Genomic DNA, 21,338 nt, shown 5'->3' with positions numbered 1-21,338 from the left:
AATCCCAGATGAAGCTGTTAAAGCTCACACCAATTAATGCTGTACTGCTAGTATACTTGCCTTGGTGATAGTGAAAATGAAGCTAGAATCATTGTCCTTCTGCATAAAATACTTCTATAACATTTTGTTTATAAATGTGGTCATATTGGGTTATGTGAATTGCATACTTTCCAAGTCAGTTCTTAAAACAATAAGGCATTATTTTAATTCATGAAAGTGAAACACTCACAAATAATTGCACCTTGCTCTATGATAAGAACTGGGAAACAATGTGGTCAAGTGCAGAAATTGCACATTGGGCTCAAATCTCAGCTTCACCTCTTAACTAACATGTGCGATCCCGGGCAACTAATTCAATTCTGTTTTGCCTAACTTGTCCAGATTTACAGTCTGTAAACTTTTGAAAATTCACAGGGCTTTATTCTGTTCAAGGCACAGTGAGTGTGGCAAACACCATGCTTCATTACGTCCTTTCTTGATGCCCAGGTACCGTCCTAATTCCCAGAGGGTTCTGGGCGTCGGCGTAGAGGACGATACTACTGTGGCGCAAACTGCCTGCATTTCGCCTGTTTTTTTTTGTTAATGGGTGGATTGCCTGTTTTTGGCAACACAACCTTTGCAATTTAACAAAAGCGCTGGCCAAAAACATCCCTTTTTGCATTCCATTTATTTTGAGCTTTCTGCAGCCGGTGGAACAATCCTCACCATGCCCTCCAACACCAGACAAGACAATAATCATGTCATTAAAGGAACGTTGCAGAATTATTTTCAATTATGTGCAATGTATCCACTTAAACCAACACAATTGGGATTAGGCGTACTTGTGAGATTTATTTTTTCTTTTTTTAGAAGCACTTAATCTGTCATGTTCTCTCAGTGCAAAGGCACATGTCTAGTTAGGTGTGTAAAGTAGGTTATGAATGGGGGGGAGGTGGGTGACCTTACCTCGCTTCTCTGGTCACACTCCTCCACAATAGCAAAAGTGCAATAAGTGGACCACCACCAAAGGAGGTAGTGTATTTGTCTCACATTTTTGCACTGTCACTAATGTGGAGCATGGAAATCAGAATCCACATGTAAACAACCTGTTTGCGGAACTGATGGTTCACAGGTTGGTTTCTAGCCAATGCAGGCAACAGAAGCACATGTTCCTGAACTGGTCCATTGTGTACTTCCTCTGTGAAATCCAGGACCATCAGAATAGATGTAAATTTCCAAACATGACAGTAATCCATAATCTGCCATTTTTGGCAATTTACACCTAGCCGAGAATCTGTCCCTCGGTCTCTTCAGAGTCATTTAGTTCTAAGGGTTTGCTCATCAAAAATAGTTTCACTCACAGTTTAATTGGCTATGTATATAATAATCGTGACCATTGATATATTGCGCACCACAAAGTCATTTGTTTCTTTGCTTGTTTCTTTGCTTACTAGTAGCAAAACCACTTGAAAACCATAGGTTCTAATTTATGTCCACAATCTACGCAATCTGTGTACATGGTTGAGCACTTTTACTTTTAATCAAACTGCCAATCTGAGTCTTCTCTCCATTCAGGGGTGTGTGTGCAATTTTCATACGGTTACTTATATGTGCCCTGCATTTGAACTACACCTTTCTCGTGGCTGCTGTTGCTAAAATGTTTCCTGTACCTATGCTTGATCACAATTACCCTAGTCCTGGACTAAATATGTTGCCCTTCAAATGCTGCATGTTTATTATTGAGATTCCAGCTAGTCTGAAGAGGGTAAAGAGGACTGGTAGAGAGCCCCATGCATATTTTCTTTGCTGCAGGACAAAATATCGAGCTGTCGGTTGTGATCGATGTGAGGGCGATGACCAAAGATTTTGTATCCTGTAATTTCTTTGTTTCAGAGGGGGGCCCCAAACGAGTCTGTGCCCCAGGCCCCAAGATTCCTAAAACGACCCAGACCAAAAGGCTAGCTAGACCCGAGTCCCGACAGTCTTGACATTAGCCTAGCCCCAGATCTTTTCCAAATCTAGCAACACCCCTGCTGTGACCTGCTATTGCACACAATGTGGGATTGTGCATATTTAGGGGGGAAATGAAAGCGACTCTTGATGCGCATGAGCAATGCTTCAAGGGTTGGGATGCATTTATCATGTGCCCGAGGAGTGAAGTGCTTATTGTATGATATTATGAGAACACCATGCTACACAGCGGTGTGTTTTGTTTGGGGAGCGGAGTAAAACTGCTTTGGGTTTACAGTGCGATAAAATGGCATTCGGTGTGTAAACAGTCATTCCGTAACAGAAAGGATTCTTAAATCTGTACCATTTTATAATTTTGTGAAATGTAAAGCCCATCACATTCATCCCGACAATGCAGTGATTGCACCCAGGTGCTAGGTCGGTTTATGCACGGAATCCTTTAGTTTTAGCTCGAGCTGGGGTTGCAATGTGAGAATAAAACTCTTGGCCCTTTATAGATCTGCACATGTTTGAGGATTATGGCCCTGCTGGGTAGGCCAATGATGTCGACATAGAAACATTCTGCAGCTCAGTGTGTTTATTGTTATGTATTTATAAGCGGGCAAAGCAAAGCCCTGCCATTTTGCAAGTGACCTAACTTCTATTTGCGCTTTGTTGAAAGAACATTGCCTGCACATTCCAGCTCGGCTAACATGGCCGACATGTGAGCTATTTCAGTGCTCTGTCACAATGTAAGGCCTGCTCAGATAACCAGATGAAGTGCCCTGCAATGAAAACGTGCTTTGGATACTAGCATGAGCCCTGCTCATAGAATCAGGCGAACTGCTCCAGGGTCCAAGATGAGCGTCTGTAATAGCCTTCGGGGACCAAAACGTGCATGGAGGGCTTTGAATTGATCATAGCCAGCGGCCCCACTCTGGGGAACCTTGCATGCCACTGTTTCTTTAGCCCTTGGCCTCAATGCAGAAGGGGACTAACCTTGGGAATACTAGACAGCTATGTTTCAGTTTGATGTATCCTCAAATTAAAGATATGCTGACACGCCTGGTAGCGGTGTGTTTCTCCAGCGTTTGAAACATAGATACAATGAAAATGTGCACTCATACTAAGTATATGTCTCCTCCTTTACTGCACACCAGTAAAGCAGCTCTAAACATGCCATTTTTATATTGACTGTATTCCAATCTCCCTTTGGACCATCACTAATAATTATTATTTTAACAAGCGCTCCCCTAATTTATGTGTGTGTCCTGATACAACTGCCCCCTGTATTATGGGCTCACAGAATTAATTGCAAGCTTGAATTTTCAGGACACCAGAAGCCTTTGGCAGGTGTACTTGGCAGTACAATCATGACCCTCATTTTGTGTACATTTTCTGCTGTGTTTTAAAGACTGCGTTAAGTGCGGTTGAAAAACAATAATTCCATCCATTTAGACGTCCACAGGACTGCTGGGTGGGAATGCCCTTTCCTGCTTGAGGAAGGGTGTGTGGGGCCAACCCTTGAAATAAGGCACTTTTTTCAATCCATTGGAGTGGGAGGGCTGCACTAGGACCCCCTACATGCCGTAAGTCTAAATAAAACCCGCGGGTCACCCCTATAAAATCCACTCACTTTAAGACCAGTTAAGAGCTGGTCTAAAACACGTTGGAAAGTTGCTCGTCTCCCAACTCTGTGATGCCAGTGGCTCTTACAGGACGGGTACAGGAGATTGCAGGGCTTAATTCGCATGGGAAAGAGAAATGCTGGCAATGCTTCCTAGTAACCCATCTGACATCTGATGGTTGCTATGCTCATTTGCATACTGAGGGCCCAATCCTCCTCCTGGGGTCAGATTACAGAAATTTTGCACTGGTGCCAATGCAAAGTTTGCACGGTATTAGCACTAGGGCAAAGTTTGCCCTATTTTTAAAAACACTGGGAAACATTAAAAAACCATTGCACCGCAACAAGTGCAGTTTGGCATATTAAAAGCACCAGGGCTAAAATTGACCTAGTGCTAAAAAGATACATCTTTGATGCATTTTTGCATAAGGGCAAAGTTTTCCCTAGTGCTAATACCATTCCGTATTAGCACTAGGGCAAACCTTGCCCTGGTGCAAACATCTAGTGAAAATGCATATTTTCTGGACTAAACCCTGGTGCTTTTAATATGCCAAACTGCACTTCTCGAGGTGCAATGGGTTTTTTTTAATGTGTCCCAGTGTTTTTAAAATAAAAATAGGGCAAACTTTACCCTAATGCTAATACCGTACAAACTTTGCACTTGCACCAGTGCAAAGTTTCTGTTATCTGGCCCCTGGATGTCAACACCAACATGTTATTGCTTATTCCAGTTCTAAATCATCTACACAAGAGGTTTAAAACATTGACTTTCTATAAAGCAAAGGCACTCAGCTCAACACTTTACTTGCATCCATGCCTATGAAGCTGGGCAGTGTGTGGCAAAACGTGATCAATGCACCCTGATCCTGCATTGCTGTAGTTAAGAAACTCCCATCACAATGTTACTTCATTTTTGTTTTTCAAACAGCAACACCTTGACTATCAAGCAAGCCAAACGACGCAAGACAGGTAAGCCTTTTGTGCATATGTGTAAATTTTTATAATGATTTGATCAAAACATAGGTTCATAATTTTCTGAACTGCTTAATTAGAGTAAATGATTGCTGAGATGTGGCCAGACCTAAACTCAACTACCTCTATTCTCTCTCCCTCATCCTCTCCACATTGAATGTGTCACCCTCCACCACCCCCCCCCCCCAACACACACACTTGTATGGTGCTCTGATGCTTGCCAGATAGGTCTGCTCTATAGAAACCCATGTACGTACTAAGATACAGTGTTCAATTCTCCGATGATGTTAGTGGTGACAGCAATTGATTACAATACTGAATATATATACATTGGTGCAAATCCAACAGGTGATTCAAAACATATGAGGTGTGAAAAGAAGGTGAGTTGTTTTACCTTTTGCATTGGTTTTCTCATCAGAGTTTTCACAATTTATAGACAGCTGTTCAGCCCAACCACTGGACTGATTTTCCCCAGGTCTATTTCAAAAACGGTAGGAAGCAAGGGAGTGCTTCCATTGTTGGGTGGGTGAATATTCTGCTAGTGGTTAAAAAAAAGACATTGGTGAAGAGTGGGGTACTCCTGGCACCTGAAAATAAGCTGCAAATTCTGTAATGCATTAGTGGAGGGAAGGCTATTCAATTTTGAAAATTCACCATTTAAAATTGCAGCGTTTTTCCTTGATGTGAGAAAATAAATAAATGCTTGAAATTATACATAGGGGGATGTTACAGGGACTGCCTCTTTAAGACAGTCCCCCCCATAGTGAGTCACAACAGGACGTGACGTACAAGGAGGAGCAGGAAGGAGCAGGAAGTGTGCTCACTTCCATAACGTATTTGAATAAAGAAAGTTCCAATCCTTATCGCTGGTGTGCTTAATTATTTCCTGAGAGGTTAGAGACCTCTAACAACTGGCGACGAGGCTCGACGCGGCTCACCAGCGTCCTCCTGTCTCCAAACACCTGCACCCCAGGTCCGTGATCCCACAGATTCAAAGCGCTGGGCAGAGCAGGCAGTCCTGCTGCGTGTTTCCCCCAGAGACAATGTGCGTTGTTTCCCCACACCAGCGATCCCGCTGCGTGTGTCCTCCCGGGTCAGTGATCCCACTGGGCACCGACGCTTCCAGCACCTCCTACATATGAGAACCAGTGATCCAAACACACGCCTCCAGCAACTCCTGTCTCTGAGTCAGGAGACCCGGTCTGGCGCCCGCAACCCGAGCCCTGCTGCAAAGTCCCATTCAGACTGGCCCAGCATTCCACAGACACACCTGAGCTCCACCAGAAAATGCTCCAACAGGCCAGCTGTGTACCTGCAACGGAGGGCCCAGATAAGGCCCAAGCCACCAGCTACTAAAGCAACCTGAAACGCATACCAGACCAATTGGGTGTTCTCACTCCCTAAAAGTGAAGGGAAGCCAAAGAACACTGTGCCCATTCAAGTGTACACCCCCACACATCAGGCACACCAGGGCTGGCCGCATAACAAGAGAAAAAAAAAATATATATATATATACACACAAAATAACAACACAAGCATAAGGAGCCTGTACAAGCTCCCTGTTCTTTTTCATCAACCCACACATCATGAGCACGCCCCCCCGATCAAGCCGGGAAGGCCCAACAGCCCCTCCCACCAGTGTCCAGGTCAACTGCGAAAGCATGGCACATGCCCCTGCCTTTCTCCATGACCCCGCAGGCTGACAAAGGCCCTCAGTGGGTTGAATGGCTTGAGGACTTTAACAACTTTATAGCGGCTGCAGGAGAATAATCCTCTCCATGCCTGCGCATGTTCATTAACACCGCTGGTCCTGAAATAAAAACCTTAATCAAAACTATCCCACCAGCAGAGTACACCGATTTCACCACTTTAATAACTGCCCTAAACAAAAGACTGGTCATAGAACCAAACAGGGACTATGAAAGATATATTTTCAATTAATGCACACAACGCAGTGACTAGACAGTGCGCAAATTCATCACTAGACTTCAAATCAAAGGTGCACACTGTCAGTTTCACGCATTTTCCCTAGAGGAAGACATCCGCCTACGAGTGATAGAAGGCTGTCTTTCACCTACTCTGAAAAAGCAACTTCTTAAGAAACCCCTAACCATTGAGGAAGTAAGCAAAATGGCTAGGATCCTCGAAAGAGTTGACAAGCAAGCCACAAAGATGACCAGCACAACAACCCTAAAACAGGAAAAACATGAACTGATAGCTGCGTTCTAGACAGCCAACACCAGGACGAGCGAGAGGCCTACCATCTCCAACTACGCACCGACCCACGTATGCAAAGACAGTGCTACAGATGTGGAATGGCTTTTCCTCGTGCAGGATCATGCCCTGCAATCACCCAAAAGTGCGGAAATTGTGGCAGAGAAGGCCACTTCCAGTCTGTTTGCAGAGAAGGGAGACCTTTTCCCACCCCACGACCAACCTCCTCGCCACAATACAGGTCGTATCAAAGGACTCCATCGAATCAACCTTACCAATCACACCCGTACCAAAAAGGGCCAAGGAGATATGTCAGAGTAATTGAAGAACTGTATTCTGAAGACGAAATTCAGGACTACGAGCCACAAGAGCTCCACACACACATCCGAGATGAATACGACAGTCCACTCCCGCCAAGATCAAGCTATCAAGCCATATCGCCCAATACTTAAGATTACAAAGGTGAAAATTATGACTTGTATGCGCAAGACAAATTTGTGAACCTCATCATGGACGTGGAAGAGGCACATGAAGCACAGCGAATACCTGTAGACATCTGTGACAACCGATTTAGCTTCCTCATTGACTCGGGAGCCACAGTAAACATCATGGGGGAAAAAGAATTTCAACAACTTTGAAACAAACTGCCACTGACGCAAACATCATTCTGAATATTCCAATGGGGCACCGACGTCCCCTACACAGTGTTGGGTCATTCGAAAGGCAACTGATTCACAGGGGCAAGTCGACAACCACCGTAATTCATGTCATAAGGAGCTCAACAAAAGGACGATGCCTCCTGAGCTACAAAATGGCTTCCTCCCTGGGCTTCATCAACATAAACGTACTGGAAGGTAACAGGATTAGCTCGACTGCGCCAGCAGAAGAACCCCGAAATCACATTTATAACATGAGTCATATGCCACACACATGCTCAGTCATCACGAAGGAGGACATTCTGAATGAATTTCCACAGCTCTGCCAAGGACTAGGTGGACTAGGTAAAATGAAAGGCCCACCAGTCAAACTACACATTGACCCAGCTGTCCGCCAGGTCCCACAACACCCACGCAGAGTGGGGTTCCACCTTCAAGAGGCCGTATCAAAAGAACTAAGTCAGCTGCTACGGAACATCATCATAGAACCAGCCACGGGGCGGACCCCTTGTGTCTCCCCACTCGTGATCGTCCCACGACGATGGGAGGGCAGTTGCAGTTATGTGTTGACATGAGGGTAGCCAATACAGCCATTCAAAGGGAACGCCACTCAGGACCCAAGATTGGGGACATGATCGTTCAATTGAACAAGGCAATCCTCTTCTCAAAGTTGGACTTAAATCAAGGATATCATCAGCTCGAATTCCATCCAGAGTCAAGACCAATCACCACATTTGCATCCCACGACGGACTATTCCGTTATAAATGACTAAACTTTGGGATATCGTCAGCAGCTGAAATTTTTAATGAAACCATCAGGCAAGTCATCCGACCTATATAAGGAACCCTAAAGAATAGCAACAACATCCTCGTGTTTGGAAAATCTCGGAAGGAACATGATGAGGCACTTCATGCCACCTGTACAGCTATACAAGACGCTGCACTGACCCTAAACCTAGAGAAGTGCCGATTCAGCAAGTCCAAACTCAAATTCTTTGGACACATCTTCTCAGCGGACGGGACGACCCCTGATCCTGACAAGGTTTCCACTATTTTCCACCTGCAGAGACCGGAACAAGCTGCCAACATAAGATCATTCCTAGGTATAGCTGGCTACTATGTCCGCTATGTACCCCACTTTGCCACCATCACCGAACCCCTTCAACACCTGTTACAAAAGGATGTCCCCTTTGCTTGGACAGAGACATGTCATGGAGCATTTGACACCATTAGACAAGCCCTTGGGGAGGCCCATAAACTTGCCTACTTTGACCCCGACTGGCATACTGAAATTGTGGTAGACGCCAGTCCTGTGGGCTTGGGAGTGATCCTTGCACAAACCACCGGCCCAGACACTCACCCAAGACATGTGGTTGCCTATGCTAGCAGGGCGCTGGCTCCTCCTGAATCAGCGTATTCCCTGGCGGAGAAGGAAAGTCTGGCAGCAGTATGGGCCTGTGAACATTTTCACAACTTCATTATTGGAAAACAATTCACACTTATCACAGACCATCAAGCCTTGCTGTCCCTCTTTGGGAACCCAATAACGAAAATGCCCCTTAGAATTGAACGCTGGGGCATTCGTCCACAAGAATATGACTTTGAAATAATCCATTGACCTGGGGGTGAGAACAACCCTGCTGACTACTTGTCTAGGCACCCGACAGGAAAACCTACTCTGAGGACCAGAGATGCTGAATATGTGAGCTATGTAACCACCAACGCGCTGCCCCTGGCCATTTCCATTGAAACCATTGTGGCTGCCTCAGCAGCAGATCCCTCCATGGCTCTAGCATTATCTCTGACAGAGTACAACAAGTGGAAATTCTTTAATCGAGCAGTCCAGATACACCCTGGCACGTGCAGAGATGAACTCGAAAGGCTCGCCAAGATACACACCGAATTGGCAGTACAAGACAAAACAATCCTACTCAGAGGATGCCGGCTAGTGATACCAGCAGCACTCAGGTCTGAGATCATCAGGACAGTGCATGAAGGCCACAGGGGCGCAGATAACACAAAAAGGCAACTCAGATGACACGTCTGGTTCCCGTTCACGGATGATATGGTCAACAGGTGGGTCAAGAACTGCACAGCTGTCCAATGCACCGCAAAATCAGAACCACCTGTGCCGGTCTGAGTGACCACAATCCCAGATCACCAGTGGGATGAGTCACAGTTGATTTCTATGGCCCATTCGAAACTGGCGAGTACTTGCTACTGTTCATTGAGGAACACTCCAGGTTCCCCATCGTGAAGAAAGTATGGTCCACAGAATTTGCCCACATAGCCGCCACATTCGATGAAGTCATCAGCGAATGGGGGATCCCGAATACAATTAAATCAGACAATGGTCCGCCATTCAGTGGTCATGTGTTTGGGATATTTGCGAAGCACATGGGATTTAGACACCAGAAGATCACACCACGCTGGCCCCAAGCAAATCGGATGGCAGAAAGGTTCATGGCCTCAATCAAAAAGACCATGCAAAGAGCAAGAGTTGAAGGATCAGACCCACAGACCCACACCAAGCATTGTGCAGAATGTTGAGAGACTATCGGAACACCCCCCACGAGGTCACCACCAAAACCCTGGCTGAACTCAGGATGAAATACCAAGTCAGAACCAGACTCGTCAACCACCCAGCAACGCGTCCTGAACCAGATCAAGAGGTCCTCAGACGGGACACCGAACAGAAAGAGAAGGCCAGAATCCAGACAGATGGAAGGAGGAGAGCCCAGGAAAAGGTGTTTCAAATTGGAGATGAAGTCTCGGTCCAACAAACCAGGAATAAGAAAACAGACTCATTGTATGCACCAGAGCCAAAGTAATTGCCGTCAATGGGACAATGATTACTGTGGCAAGTGAATCGAGAGAAGTGACCAGGAACAGCTCGCTTTTCAAGCATGTCCTGAGGGGCGAAGAAGAGAGACTGCCGCCGGCTGACCCAGACCCTGAACTCTATGACCCACAGGACGAAGAGTGGGTTCCCCTCGAACCGCAGGTTCTGCGCCAGCTCAATCCACATGATCAGACTGACGGTGACTCACACCCAGAGTCATGAGGATGACCTCAAAGGGTCATCAAGAGACCTCCAAGACTGGTGGGAGAGTGTTACATTAAAGTTAAAGGTTTTCAGTTACATACCTTGTAAGGACATTTGTCCGGGGGCATTGTTACAGGGACTGTCTCTTTAAGACAGTCCCCTCCAGAGCGAGTCACGGCAGGATGTGACGTACAAGGAGTAGGGAGACTGTAGGAAGGAGCAGGAAGTGGGCTCACTTCCATAACGTATTTGAATAAAGAAAGTTCCAGTCCTTATCACTGGTGTGCCTCATTATTTTCTGAGAGGTTAGAGACCTTGTATGTAACCTGGTGTGAGGGCTGCTAGTGAGGTGGATTAGTGAAGTGCCACAGTTTGTGGATGCTTGGCAAAGCCTTTTTAAGTGATTTTCCTACATCACAATATAAAGTCCCAAATGTTTTAGAAGTTTGATAGAAAAAACATTAAAAAGAGAGAAATATGAGCATTGAGAAATGGGAATAACAGAAAGCTCACTGGATGGGAGATACATATTTTAATTATTTTTAGAAAGTATTTCTGTTTTTTGAAAAAAATGAAGGATTGCTTTCTAAATATAATTCAATACATGTGGTTCGTGTGTGGAAGGGATTTAGGAGAAGTGTAGCTGGGATACAAGGCCCAAGTCATCACTGATCCCCGGGTGGTAACTTCTTCCCATGTAGCTAGGGATGGCAGCCGCTACCTGATTTTGACCCTGGGTACGGCTTTATGAGGGAGGATCACATGAGAGGAGACAGATTCCTGGGAGATGTCGTGGCTCTATCTCATGAGACATGGTATCCCCAATTTTCCGGTCTGAAACCCTCAGGGTAGGGAAAGGGAGTGGATACATGTCAGAAGGCTGACATGTATCCACTCCCTTTCCCATGAAGAGCAGGGAAACCCTCTTACCAAGTCTGCCAACCAACCTTGGTCTACTTTGCCAATGTGATAAAATCACCTCTTTCAATTCCACTTGTCAATCAATCAGAACTGACTTGCCATCAAAACCTTTTAAAAATATTTATAGCTACCTTGTCATTCAGGAGGAGAGTGCATCTGGAAACGACTCGCCCCTTGCCCCATGTGACTGATCTCAAATATTACAATGTCCCACATTTGACTGCTCCTCCCACTGTGCATGTGTTATTCTATCTGCTAACGCACTCTTACATGTATAAATTTTATTGTATGCTCTGACGTGTCTGTTTGTTGTAAACCTCTGTCAATAAAAATAAAAGTTAAAAAATATATATATATATTTATCCAACTTCCATAGGTCAATCGTTCTCAATGGACTTCTGTTCCCAGAATTCACAAAATGCTGGGACGAGGAAGAAGAAGGATCGAGCAATGTGGAGCAAAAGAGACTGCAGCACTAGTGTGCGCTCTAGTGTTTTTTGGTGCTCACCTGTGCTCGCTGCTGTGACAACTGGTGAGAGAGGGCTGCATCTCTCCACAAGGAGGAGGGAGCCGAGAAGCCAGAATCGGCGAGGATGAAAGGACTGCTGAACTGAGGGATGCTGCGGGAATGCCAAGAGCCAGTGGAGAACTCCTGGGCATTCGCAGATGCTGGGGAACAGCACTTCGCTTACCGGAGCCTTCAAGAGAGCAAGCGTGTGGCGAGGATGCAGCCAAGGAGCGGCGAATGAAGGAAAGCAGACCGCGAGAGGGGAACAGACAGGAATCCTTCCCCGGCCGACTGTGAGAGCATATTTCGACACCTACAGAAACCAGCGAGACCTCCTAAAAGCAGCAGCGACTCTGGGGCGTATCGTCGAACATGCCGAAAGAGAAAAACTAAACATTACTCACCTGAGAGAGAGAAAATAAATGGACATATGAAAAGAAGGGAATTTGAGGCACAACTAATTCGTTTTCTAATGTGTAAATGTACACAGTCTCAATACGAAGATAATTTTTATTTTTCAAGAAGATACATTATCGTATACTATACACCAGGCAACCTCAGCTGTATAAATCAAAAGTCCTGGCAGGAGAGTACACCAGGCCATCTTAAATGTGTGGATCAGAAATCCTGGCAGGAGAGTAATCCAGGAAATTGAAAAGGATTGTGTCATACAAGTTTTATATGCAAGTGTTGCACTTGGCCAAGAAAGGCCCAAAGAAATTGCTCTTGAAAGGAATTGTGAAGTTTAACAAGGTTTGCATGCAAGTTTTGCCCTTGGTCAAGAGATGCCCAACAATTGTGAAGTGAAACGATTGTTGTACCCGGCCGAGAGAGGCCCAAGGAACTATGGTGAATGAAAACCTCAAGAAGTAAAGAAGACTCCAGGGAAAGGGAGCTACCCTCCAGAACCATAACTTTATCCTTTAAGAAACCTTTGTTTAAATCATTTATCCTTCCTTCATGAACACTTTTTCCAAGGTTAAAGACACTTCCCCTTTTCACCTTAGAGTTATGTTTGTAGTGTGAGGGTCAAAATAGAAACCCTGGACACAGGACAGTTTTATGTTTGACATCCTGACATGGACAGAGCCTTAGTTTTTGCTTTAGGTAAGGAAATTCCTCTAAAGCATGGACCCCCAAACCCCTTTTCTTTAAAAAAAGTATTCAACCAAGAACAATGCAAACTTGTGTCAGACTCTCATTTATGACTCCTAACAGAAGGAAAAACAGAAGTCATTTGAATGCATTCATGCACCACAGAGGCACATCCAGTATGTGAATTTGTAAAGGGTTATTTGAAGTGGCTGAGCATTTGGGGTTGGGTTCAGAAGACATTTCGATGTCCTCTGCGGTGTAAACATTTTGAACATTTTGAAGTGACATCAAGATGTTTAGGTATATGCCATGAATGAAAAGGCACATGTAAAGATCTGCTTTAGACTTCATTGGACCGAAGGAAAGAACTGAGAAGGGAGCAGGGATCTTTATTGCAAAGGTTTTGCATATATTGGTAGTTTCTATGCAGAGATAATTTCAGACATTTGGGCAAACATCGAGGTGTTTCCCATGATACATTGCTGGAGCAGGGACTTTTCATTTCTCAAAATCCACAGTTTGCACATCACAATGTTTGTCCTTTGTGTGAGGGAGAAATAAACATCTGGATGTTTTGTAAAAATGTGCTGGAAATAGTATGGGGGTCCTGTGGTATCTTATCTTTGAATGTATCATTGGTGTGTGAGTACCAGTTAGGTGTAACAGTGAAGGCACGTAGTTTGTGGTTCCCTGAAAGTCTTTTTTTCAAGCGATTTCCTGACATCACAAAATGACATCTCATTGTTTTATGAGCATGATAGAAAAAGCATTAAAAAAAAGAGATGAAGTATGACAATTTTTATCTGGCAATAAAGTGAGCACTTAGTGGGTGGGTGGGTGATGACTATTTTAAGTACATTTAGTAAGTATTTCCAGTTTCCATTTTTTTGTTGAAATTTTTTTTAATTATCCAACTCACACTATGCACTTTCCATAGCACAACAATAAGCAATACTATACAACCCTTCTTCCATACTGAAATCATATCAAACCATGTAGCCCTACAGTTGCGATTATTTCACTAAATCATCTGTGGTAGGTGAACGAGAGCTAGTAATGGTTAGTAACAGTGCTGGTGCTTCAGTGAAAAATATGTCAGTAGGGGCCAGAACAACCGACAGGTCAGGCCTGCCGATAGTGCACAGCCCCTACCAGCAGACTCGAAGTGAGCCAGTCCAGAAAAGGTGCTGTTAACCTGTTACTGACACCTTTATTTCTGGACCGGCCCACTTATAATGAGTGCCTCTGTCTTCTCGTGTGGAGTCAAACAATTTGCAGTGCAGTTTGCAAAAGGGAATCAAATTAAACATTGTCTGACAATGCTCCTGATTAAGTATAAGACTAAGGGCATATTTGTGTGTGTTGAAAAGATGGAATGGTGAGTGGGGATAAGTGAAGGGTGAGCATGGCTTGTTTATATTGGAAATTATTATGGAGAAAAGTGAAGAATTCACAACAGGTAGTGTAGGCAGAAGTGCTGAGCTAGTCAATTGCACTTCAGAAGGGTGATAGCCCCCACCTAAAAGGCCTCTCAGCGGATCTTCATAATGGGAAACCTCTCTAGTGCCCTGTGGGGCAGTCTGCCAGTGGGAGCATAGAGTGATAGGACTAATATTTATGGGTCATAGTCAAAAAGCTATGCTCTGTTGGTGAAATTGGTAGGAAGGGAGGATGCTTGAAATTCAGAAGGTGGCTTCTTCCTCTAGGTAAATAGAGCTGTGGACGAGTCAGTTACATGTCAAGCAGTGCAAGATGTAGTAGACATTCCTCAACCCATATTGGCCTCTTGGAAAGAACTTGGTTATGAGGAAATTTCTCGAGTAGCATTGCAGGCCACTCTGCCCCAACAGAAATGGTGTAGAAGATGGGAATACTTATCTGTGAGGACAGAGAATGAGAGCACTCTATCTGCTTGTTGTGGATGTAGGGTATAAGGGTGAAAGAGATAGGAAAAGCCATAGAGCCTTGTATTCTCTAGTGTGGTGGGAAGGAGGTGAGTAAATGGACGTGAATTTATGTATTTGTTGTTTGCTTTGGTGGTTTTGAGCGACTGCATTCTTTGTGCATGTATGGTTTTGGTAATTGCATTTGTTTTAACTTGCATGGTTTGGGTAGATTTGGTAACAGGTCAGGCCTTCCTACGTGTCTGGGAGAGTCCTTTCCCACATTTGAAACAGGAGGGAGGAAGTCCGCTCTATAAAAATAATAAGAGGATGGATCCCACTCACCCCACATGTACCTTCACTTGTGTCCTTCAGAAGAGGACAGACACAATGTATACATTTCTATTTGAGCTGCCAGGAAGGTTTGAAACTCACTTTCCAAATAAGCTACCATGCAATTTACAAGAGATTGCAATGTGTTCAATTCATGTGGAGCAGGGGTTCTGTCCCTTTCTAAATCCTAAGAGGACTCAACAACAATTGCCCTTATCTTCAGCTGCACTTTGCTTGAGATCTGCCAGGGGATCTAAGAGTTAAGAATTGTCACAGAGTACACTGAGGAGGGACATAGGAAAGACCAGTGTCAGTGTTTTTATTACTAATTACCTAAGTATTTGTATTACTTATTACAGTGGTGAACATGATTCAGGTAAGGCAATAATAGGGTTAAGGCAAAGTGAGGGGGGCTATGTGGGATGGCAATACGAAACAAAAAATCAGCTTGCTACAGTGGGAACACCTTTTTCAGTACTCTTGGTTGTTCAGGCCTCACAGTCACACTTATATTTCTCACTGGGGACATACCTCTTCTCCTCGGGCCTCCTCCTGTTTTGGGGCTACATTTCTCTTTCCAGCTCTTCTCTCTCCACAACAATGGTATGGTCTTTCACAGCCTTCCCCTCCGGGTCTGTTGGTCTAATGATGATTCCTCCCCAACCTCCCCACACTCTCTCTATTTGGGACACATTCTCCAACCTCTTACCAACTCTCTCACTATCCCTGAAGGTCCCAGTTCTCCACTCCTCACACAACAACTCTTCTCATTCTGAGGACACATTTATTTTCCCGCAACCCCCTTACAGTACTCCACTCTCACTACCCTCTACCAAACCCATTCCTACATCTCCTAATCAAACCACCCACTCTGACTGAACTGGCTTTTTTTTCATTACGGGCTCTCCTCCATCTAGGAGTTCTTTAAAGAATTTGAGGATACTGGTTTACTGAGGATTGTGCTGTTTTGTGAGTAGGCAATCCATGTGTTGTTGGCCTTGTGGTTTGGAAGCGGGCTAGCCTGGGGGTAAATTAAGGCCTCCTATAATTTTTGGATTCAAGAGGCTATGGAAAGACCTGGAGTCTCACTTCCTCCACCTGGACCAGCTCCTTTAATTTTCCATTTTAATATGGGCATGCCAATCAAGAGTTGGGAGATCCTTGGGGAACCAACTATCTGTTGGACATTTAATCTTCCTTCATTGCAGGGAATGCTTGGAGAATGTTTTTTTTATTTTTATATTCCTTCTTTGAACATACCAATGCAACTTTGTAACTATGGGGCTTCAATGAGCTGCACAAGTATGAGTCACATTGCAAAATGATTCCTTTGGTTCCACTGACTAGAAGTTAACTTGCTAAGTACTTGTACCTTTACCAGCTCAAGAAACAAATATTCACATTCCACCCGGTTTAATATTACACCAACCATCATTGGGTAAAGCAAACGATACAAACAGAACAAACTTGTTTTCCCCTATGGTGATGTTGGTAATTCGTTCAGTCTGTCATACAAGAATTAAGAAATATAAATATACATTTCTAGGGTGCCTTCAAGTTTGTTTTGACTAAGGCCTGAAGATTCTCTTTCATGTACTAGCAAAGCCAACCTTGCCTAGTCGAATCCCTTAATGGAAACACCCAATACTCCACTCCGTTAGGCAATTGCATCAGCAAGTGACAGTGCTATAGAACAAGAGGAAAACAATAGGAGATTGAATATCTTCAAAATTAGATGTGATTGTCTGGAAAAGAATCCCACTTCTAGTTATAACCAATCCTTAACTTCTGATGGCCACTTAAAACCTCTCATGCAAATGATAACCTCAAGTAAGAAGCAAATTGAAGGTAGGGATTACACTGACCGGGATACTCCTGAACTGAAGAGTAGTTCTAGGTTTTTGGACATGTTGAAATGGATGTTTAGCCATCTCATGTTGATGAGAGACATGTTTCATGAGGGATCAGCATCAACTCCTCAAGAATAATATCACTGGGAAGCCAGGAGTCACACATAGCAAGGGGAGATGTTCTTATCCATTTCTTGCAGAGGATCGTAAAATGCATGACTAAAGTAGTTGATTGTCTTGTGCCAAGCCTTCAATCCACATTGGATGGTGTAAAAAAAACAAGCCTCACCTTAAATGTTGCTTCCTACTCCCAGGGCCATCATTAAAAGGAACAGTTGGGAACTAGGTGATATTAATTGTCAATGCCGTCACCTTTGATAATGGAAACTTTACATGGCATACAGCAAACACTGACAACCCTTCGAGGTGACTATATGTTTATTAGTTATTCGTTTCTTCATGTTATTGATTCACAATGAAAGGCGGATGGTGGAAGTTGACTCCAAAAAATACCAAGATCCCTATTTTTGGACAAGCCTTGGTTTGAGAGTGTTATGCTAACAAGCTGTGTGTCATTCTGTAAACAGCAGTACGTTTGCTGGGACCATCAATGTCACTGTTTATGTAAGTCCACGTATGACAAATGCCTGTACTGTTTTATTTACTGTACTACACACTGTATCCATATGTATGCACAAGCCTATGACAGGCAATGTAACTAAGCTTTGAGAATTATTGTACCGCTGCGCCCAGATGCCCAACGGCTTGGTGCGCATTATCGAATAAAAAAACAAACAAACAAACAAACAAGTTAGTCAATTTCCACACAAAAGTGCACCATTTTAGCATAATACATGGTTTCTTTCTCGGAGCTATGAACATATCCAGCTTGTGGATGACAGTGAATAGGCATAGACAGGAAATTAACTAAAAAAGTCAAACCAATTCCATTACACACGAGAAAATACCAAAAAGCCATTTTAGAAAACAGTAAATGACACTTATGTGGATTGTGCAGGGTGATTACCTGAATATGTAAGTATGCATAAGATTAATGGAGTTAGCTAGCAAGAAATGGAGCACTGTAAAGAAAGAGGGAAATAATACAGAGAGTGAATGGTGGAGGGCCCAGTACTAGAATGGGCGAGAGGGGCATAAGTGTTAAATAGGGTGTGTGTTTCCTTTATCAGTAAAAAAAAAGAGAAAAATACTTCCTCCCAGAAAAAGAAAATGATGGAATAACAACAATGTTTTTTAGATCATTCATTTACACATTGACCAGTGTGTGCTTATATGTCCCCTGAACAGAGGCAGACCGACTTCACGAGGTGAAGTGAACCGATCGATCCAGGAAAAGCTGTTCCCGCCACGCTTTCTAACAATACCAGGAGACATAGAGGCTGAAGAAGGACGATTCTGCAGGATAGACTTCAAAGTAAGAAAACAAGCTATGTATTTTTGCCAGGCTATTTAGTATTCTAATATCAATCAATAATGCGCGTTTCTTTGATTCTTTGATTTCAATTATGCAACAACAGTTTTTTTAATCTAAAATGCTTCTGCTGCATTTGATTATTTCATAGTTCCATTGTCACCCAGATCATTTTACTCACCTTGGAAGAAGTCCGTAGCATGTTCCCCCTGGATTGTACACGCAGTTTAGGCTTCTCTTTAAGGTCAATCGGGAGACAGGACTGCTCTGGCGATAATCGGGATACAGTCTTTATGTGCCACATGTTTTTCTCGGCCCTGAGCCTCGCGTGCTACTATTAATGGAGCACCTTGTAACATGGACACATCTTATTTAAATAAAAAGGCGTGACCTTTCCCAGCATTTGTCAGTGATAGTCCCTGAAAGTTCCATAGTCGCGAGATGGGAGGGACTTTTCGTTTTTTCAGACAATATCCTGAACATGGAGATGGCTGTCCATAATATTTTTATCTCATACCAGAGATAACAGAACTGCAAAGGGAAAAGATATCAACATCATCTAATTTCGCAAGCACTAGGGTTTCTCAACTGAAAGCATTGATACTTTTTACTGTACTGGTAAGTTAAGCCTACGATGAATACAAAGAAGACAGTTCAATACGATTAAGACAGATATTTGGGCAAAGAATAGCCATAGCTAAAACAGATACATTTTATTAAATAAACCATGTGGTGAAAAATATAGCGAAGACCAACTACTTAAGCAATAAGCCCGAGCCGTGGGGGCATTACCAGACTCGGTAATGCCCCCACGGCGAGGGGCTTATTGCTGTTAGTACCCCGACCTGCAGCGTTTCGGAACAGAAAAAAAAATGTCATAGAAAATGGCCTCTGGGGAAGGGAAAACGAAGTCCATTTTCCCTTTCCATGGAGGCCATTGGGAGCGGACGCGCTGGGAACAGAAGTGTTCCCATCGCGTCCACTCGCGAAAAAGGAGAACAAAAAGGTAAGTGGGGTTGGGAGGGAGGAGAGGGGATTGTTTGCAGGGGAGGCGGGTGAGGGAAAAATAAAACGCACCTGAATCCCCAGTGGGGGAGGATGGCAGCCTCCAGCCGTGTGGAGACTCGGAGCGGGGATGGCCCCGTGTAGAGCCTCCTCATTGGCTGAGGGGCTGCCATGCCCCCCGTCAGGAACAAAGGAATAAAATCCCAGGCGAGGGATTCCCGGTCAGGTATTGCCCTGGCGAGGGCCAATCAGAATGTTTGTTACATTCTGGTTGACCCTCGCCGGGTACTAATACATCAACAGCATGTGGTTTTTGTAAATGTAATTTCAACGACTCAACAAAAGATAATTTGTAAAACTGTGACCTGGTTGGTTTTCCTTTCGAGACTAACTACTTTGTAAAGCTTGGGTTCTCTAATGATGACTCTGACATCTCCTGATGTACTAGTAACTACTTTAATTCAGTTTTTTTTAACATTATATTAAGTAAATCAAGTCAGGTACACTTAAGCTTAGGGCAACATGCACCGGCATCCTCTCTCAGGGGGTCTACATCTCCAACTGACTCTCACAGAAAACATTCATATATCAACATTCTCTCAGGCTGCATTCTCTGTCACTCACTCCAACATTCCATACATACTAACAAAGGCAGCAGGGAAACCAGGTCACTACATATCTTCCCTCTTTAAAGAACACAAATGACACCTACCAGAACAAGGTACACACTCACAAAACACACACCATCCCCTGCGCGTGCATCACAACCAAAAACTACAACCACCACATCTGCACACCCTGAAACCATCCACACAGTAGTAGTACCAAACCCCACTCCAAAAATGCCCTTCCCCTTTTCTACAAAGTGGATAAAGGACACCAACAACTCAAGAAAGCACCACTACAAATCCTCACGACTTCAGGCACTCCAACCTCTCTCCACATCTGCATAATTTGCACCACCACACCAACTACAACTACCAATCCACTACTTCCCTCACAACCACACCATCACACAACGTCAAGCTGTGCACTACACTTTCCTAAGAACCAGGCTGGGCATTCCAAACACCCTGGTGAACAAAACCCAACAACATGAACACAAAAAGTGCTGTGTCGCCACACCCAACAGTTACCTGTGTCCCATAGACCCCCATGCTAGCCTACCACCTGCTATGAGGAAGCTCAACATAACATACACACACCAACACCAAACACTTCTAGCACACAAGCATTGGCAAACTCACACCATGTCCACACACAGCAATAAAATGTTATTACAGTTAAATACCTAGCATTTCAACTTAAAAACCCTAACTAAACTTCTTAGTTCTCAAACTAGAACAAAAATCCCACCTGCAAAACAATATCATTAGTGTGGCAAGCTCAGATTTAAAACACACTGCAATTAGTGTAACATTCCCAGGCCACACTACCTTTTGCTTTAAAAGAGTCCATCTGTGGGAAAGAAAACATTAAGCATACTATTGGGATCAGGTTATCATTGCACTGAACTGCACATTTCCTATTACATTAAAAAAGTTCATCTGTGAAAAGAAAACACTGTTAACAATAACTATAGGAAAACCACGGTTAAACACAATTATCACTATTATCTTAACCTCTACTTCTCAACCATGCATTCCTGATAAAGGCCATGGCATTCACTATAACCAGCTTGCACACCACACAACCTAGACCTCCAGGCCTCACATCACTAGTCAATACACAAAATCATACTAAATATCTGCCGCATAGCTAACAATATCACTCCACAAACACCTTTAAATGTTTGTTTTCCTCAGCCCAAATTTCTCCAAAAAAAAACAACCTCTTGAAAACCTTAAACCCAAACATCATCGCTCAC

The 21,338-nt window shown here is 43.9% G+C and overlaps 1 protein-coding gene across 5 annotated transcripts in view; it reads left to right on the top strand.

Annotated features, from left to right (window-relative positions):
• Window positions 1-21,338, top strand: part of MYOT (myotilin) — a 546,673-nt gene that overhangs the window by 484,319 nt on the left and 41,016 nt on the right. For all 5 annotated transcript variants that reach the window (XM_069652618.1, XM_069652622.1, XM_069652620.1 and 2 more), the window contains 2 exons: window positions 4,485-4,525; window positions 18,343-18,469. In XM_069652618.1, the coding sequence (XP_069508719.1) occupies window positions 4,485-4,525; window positions 18,343-18,469 (168 nt within the window). The remainder of the gene's footprint in view (window positions 1-4,484; window positions 4,526-18,342; window positions 18,470-21,338) is intronic.

Source organism: Ambystoma mexicanum, chromosome 3p, assembly GCF_040938575.1.
Source record: "Ambystoma mexicanum isolate Mex_15411 chromosome 3p, UKY_AmexF1_1, whole genome shotgun sequence".
Taxonomy (NCBI): domain Eukaryota; kingdom Metazoa; phylum Chordata; class Amphibia; order Caudata; family Ambystomatidae; genus Ambystoma; species Ambystoma mexicanum.
This window is presented reverse-complemented; position numbering and strand designations above follow the sequence as displayed.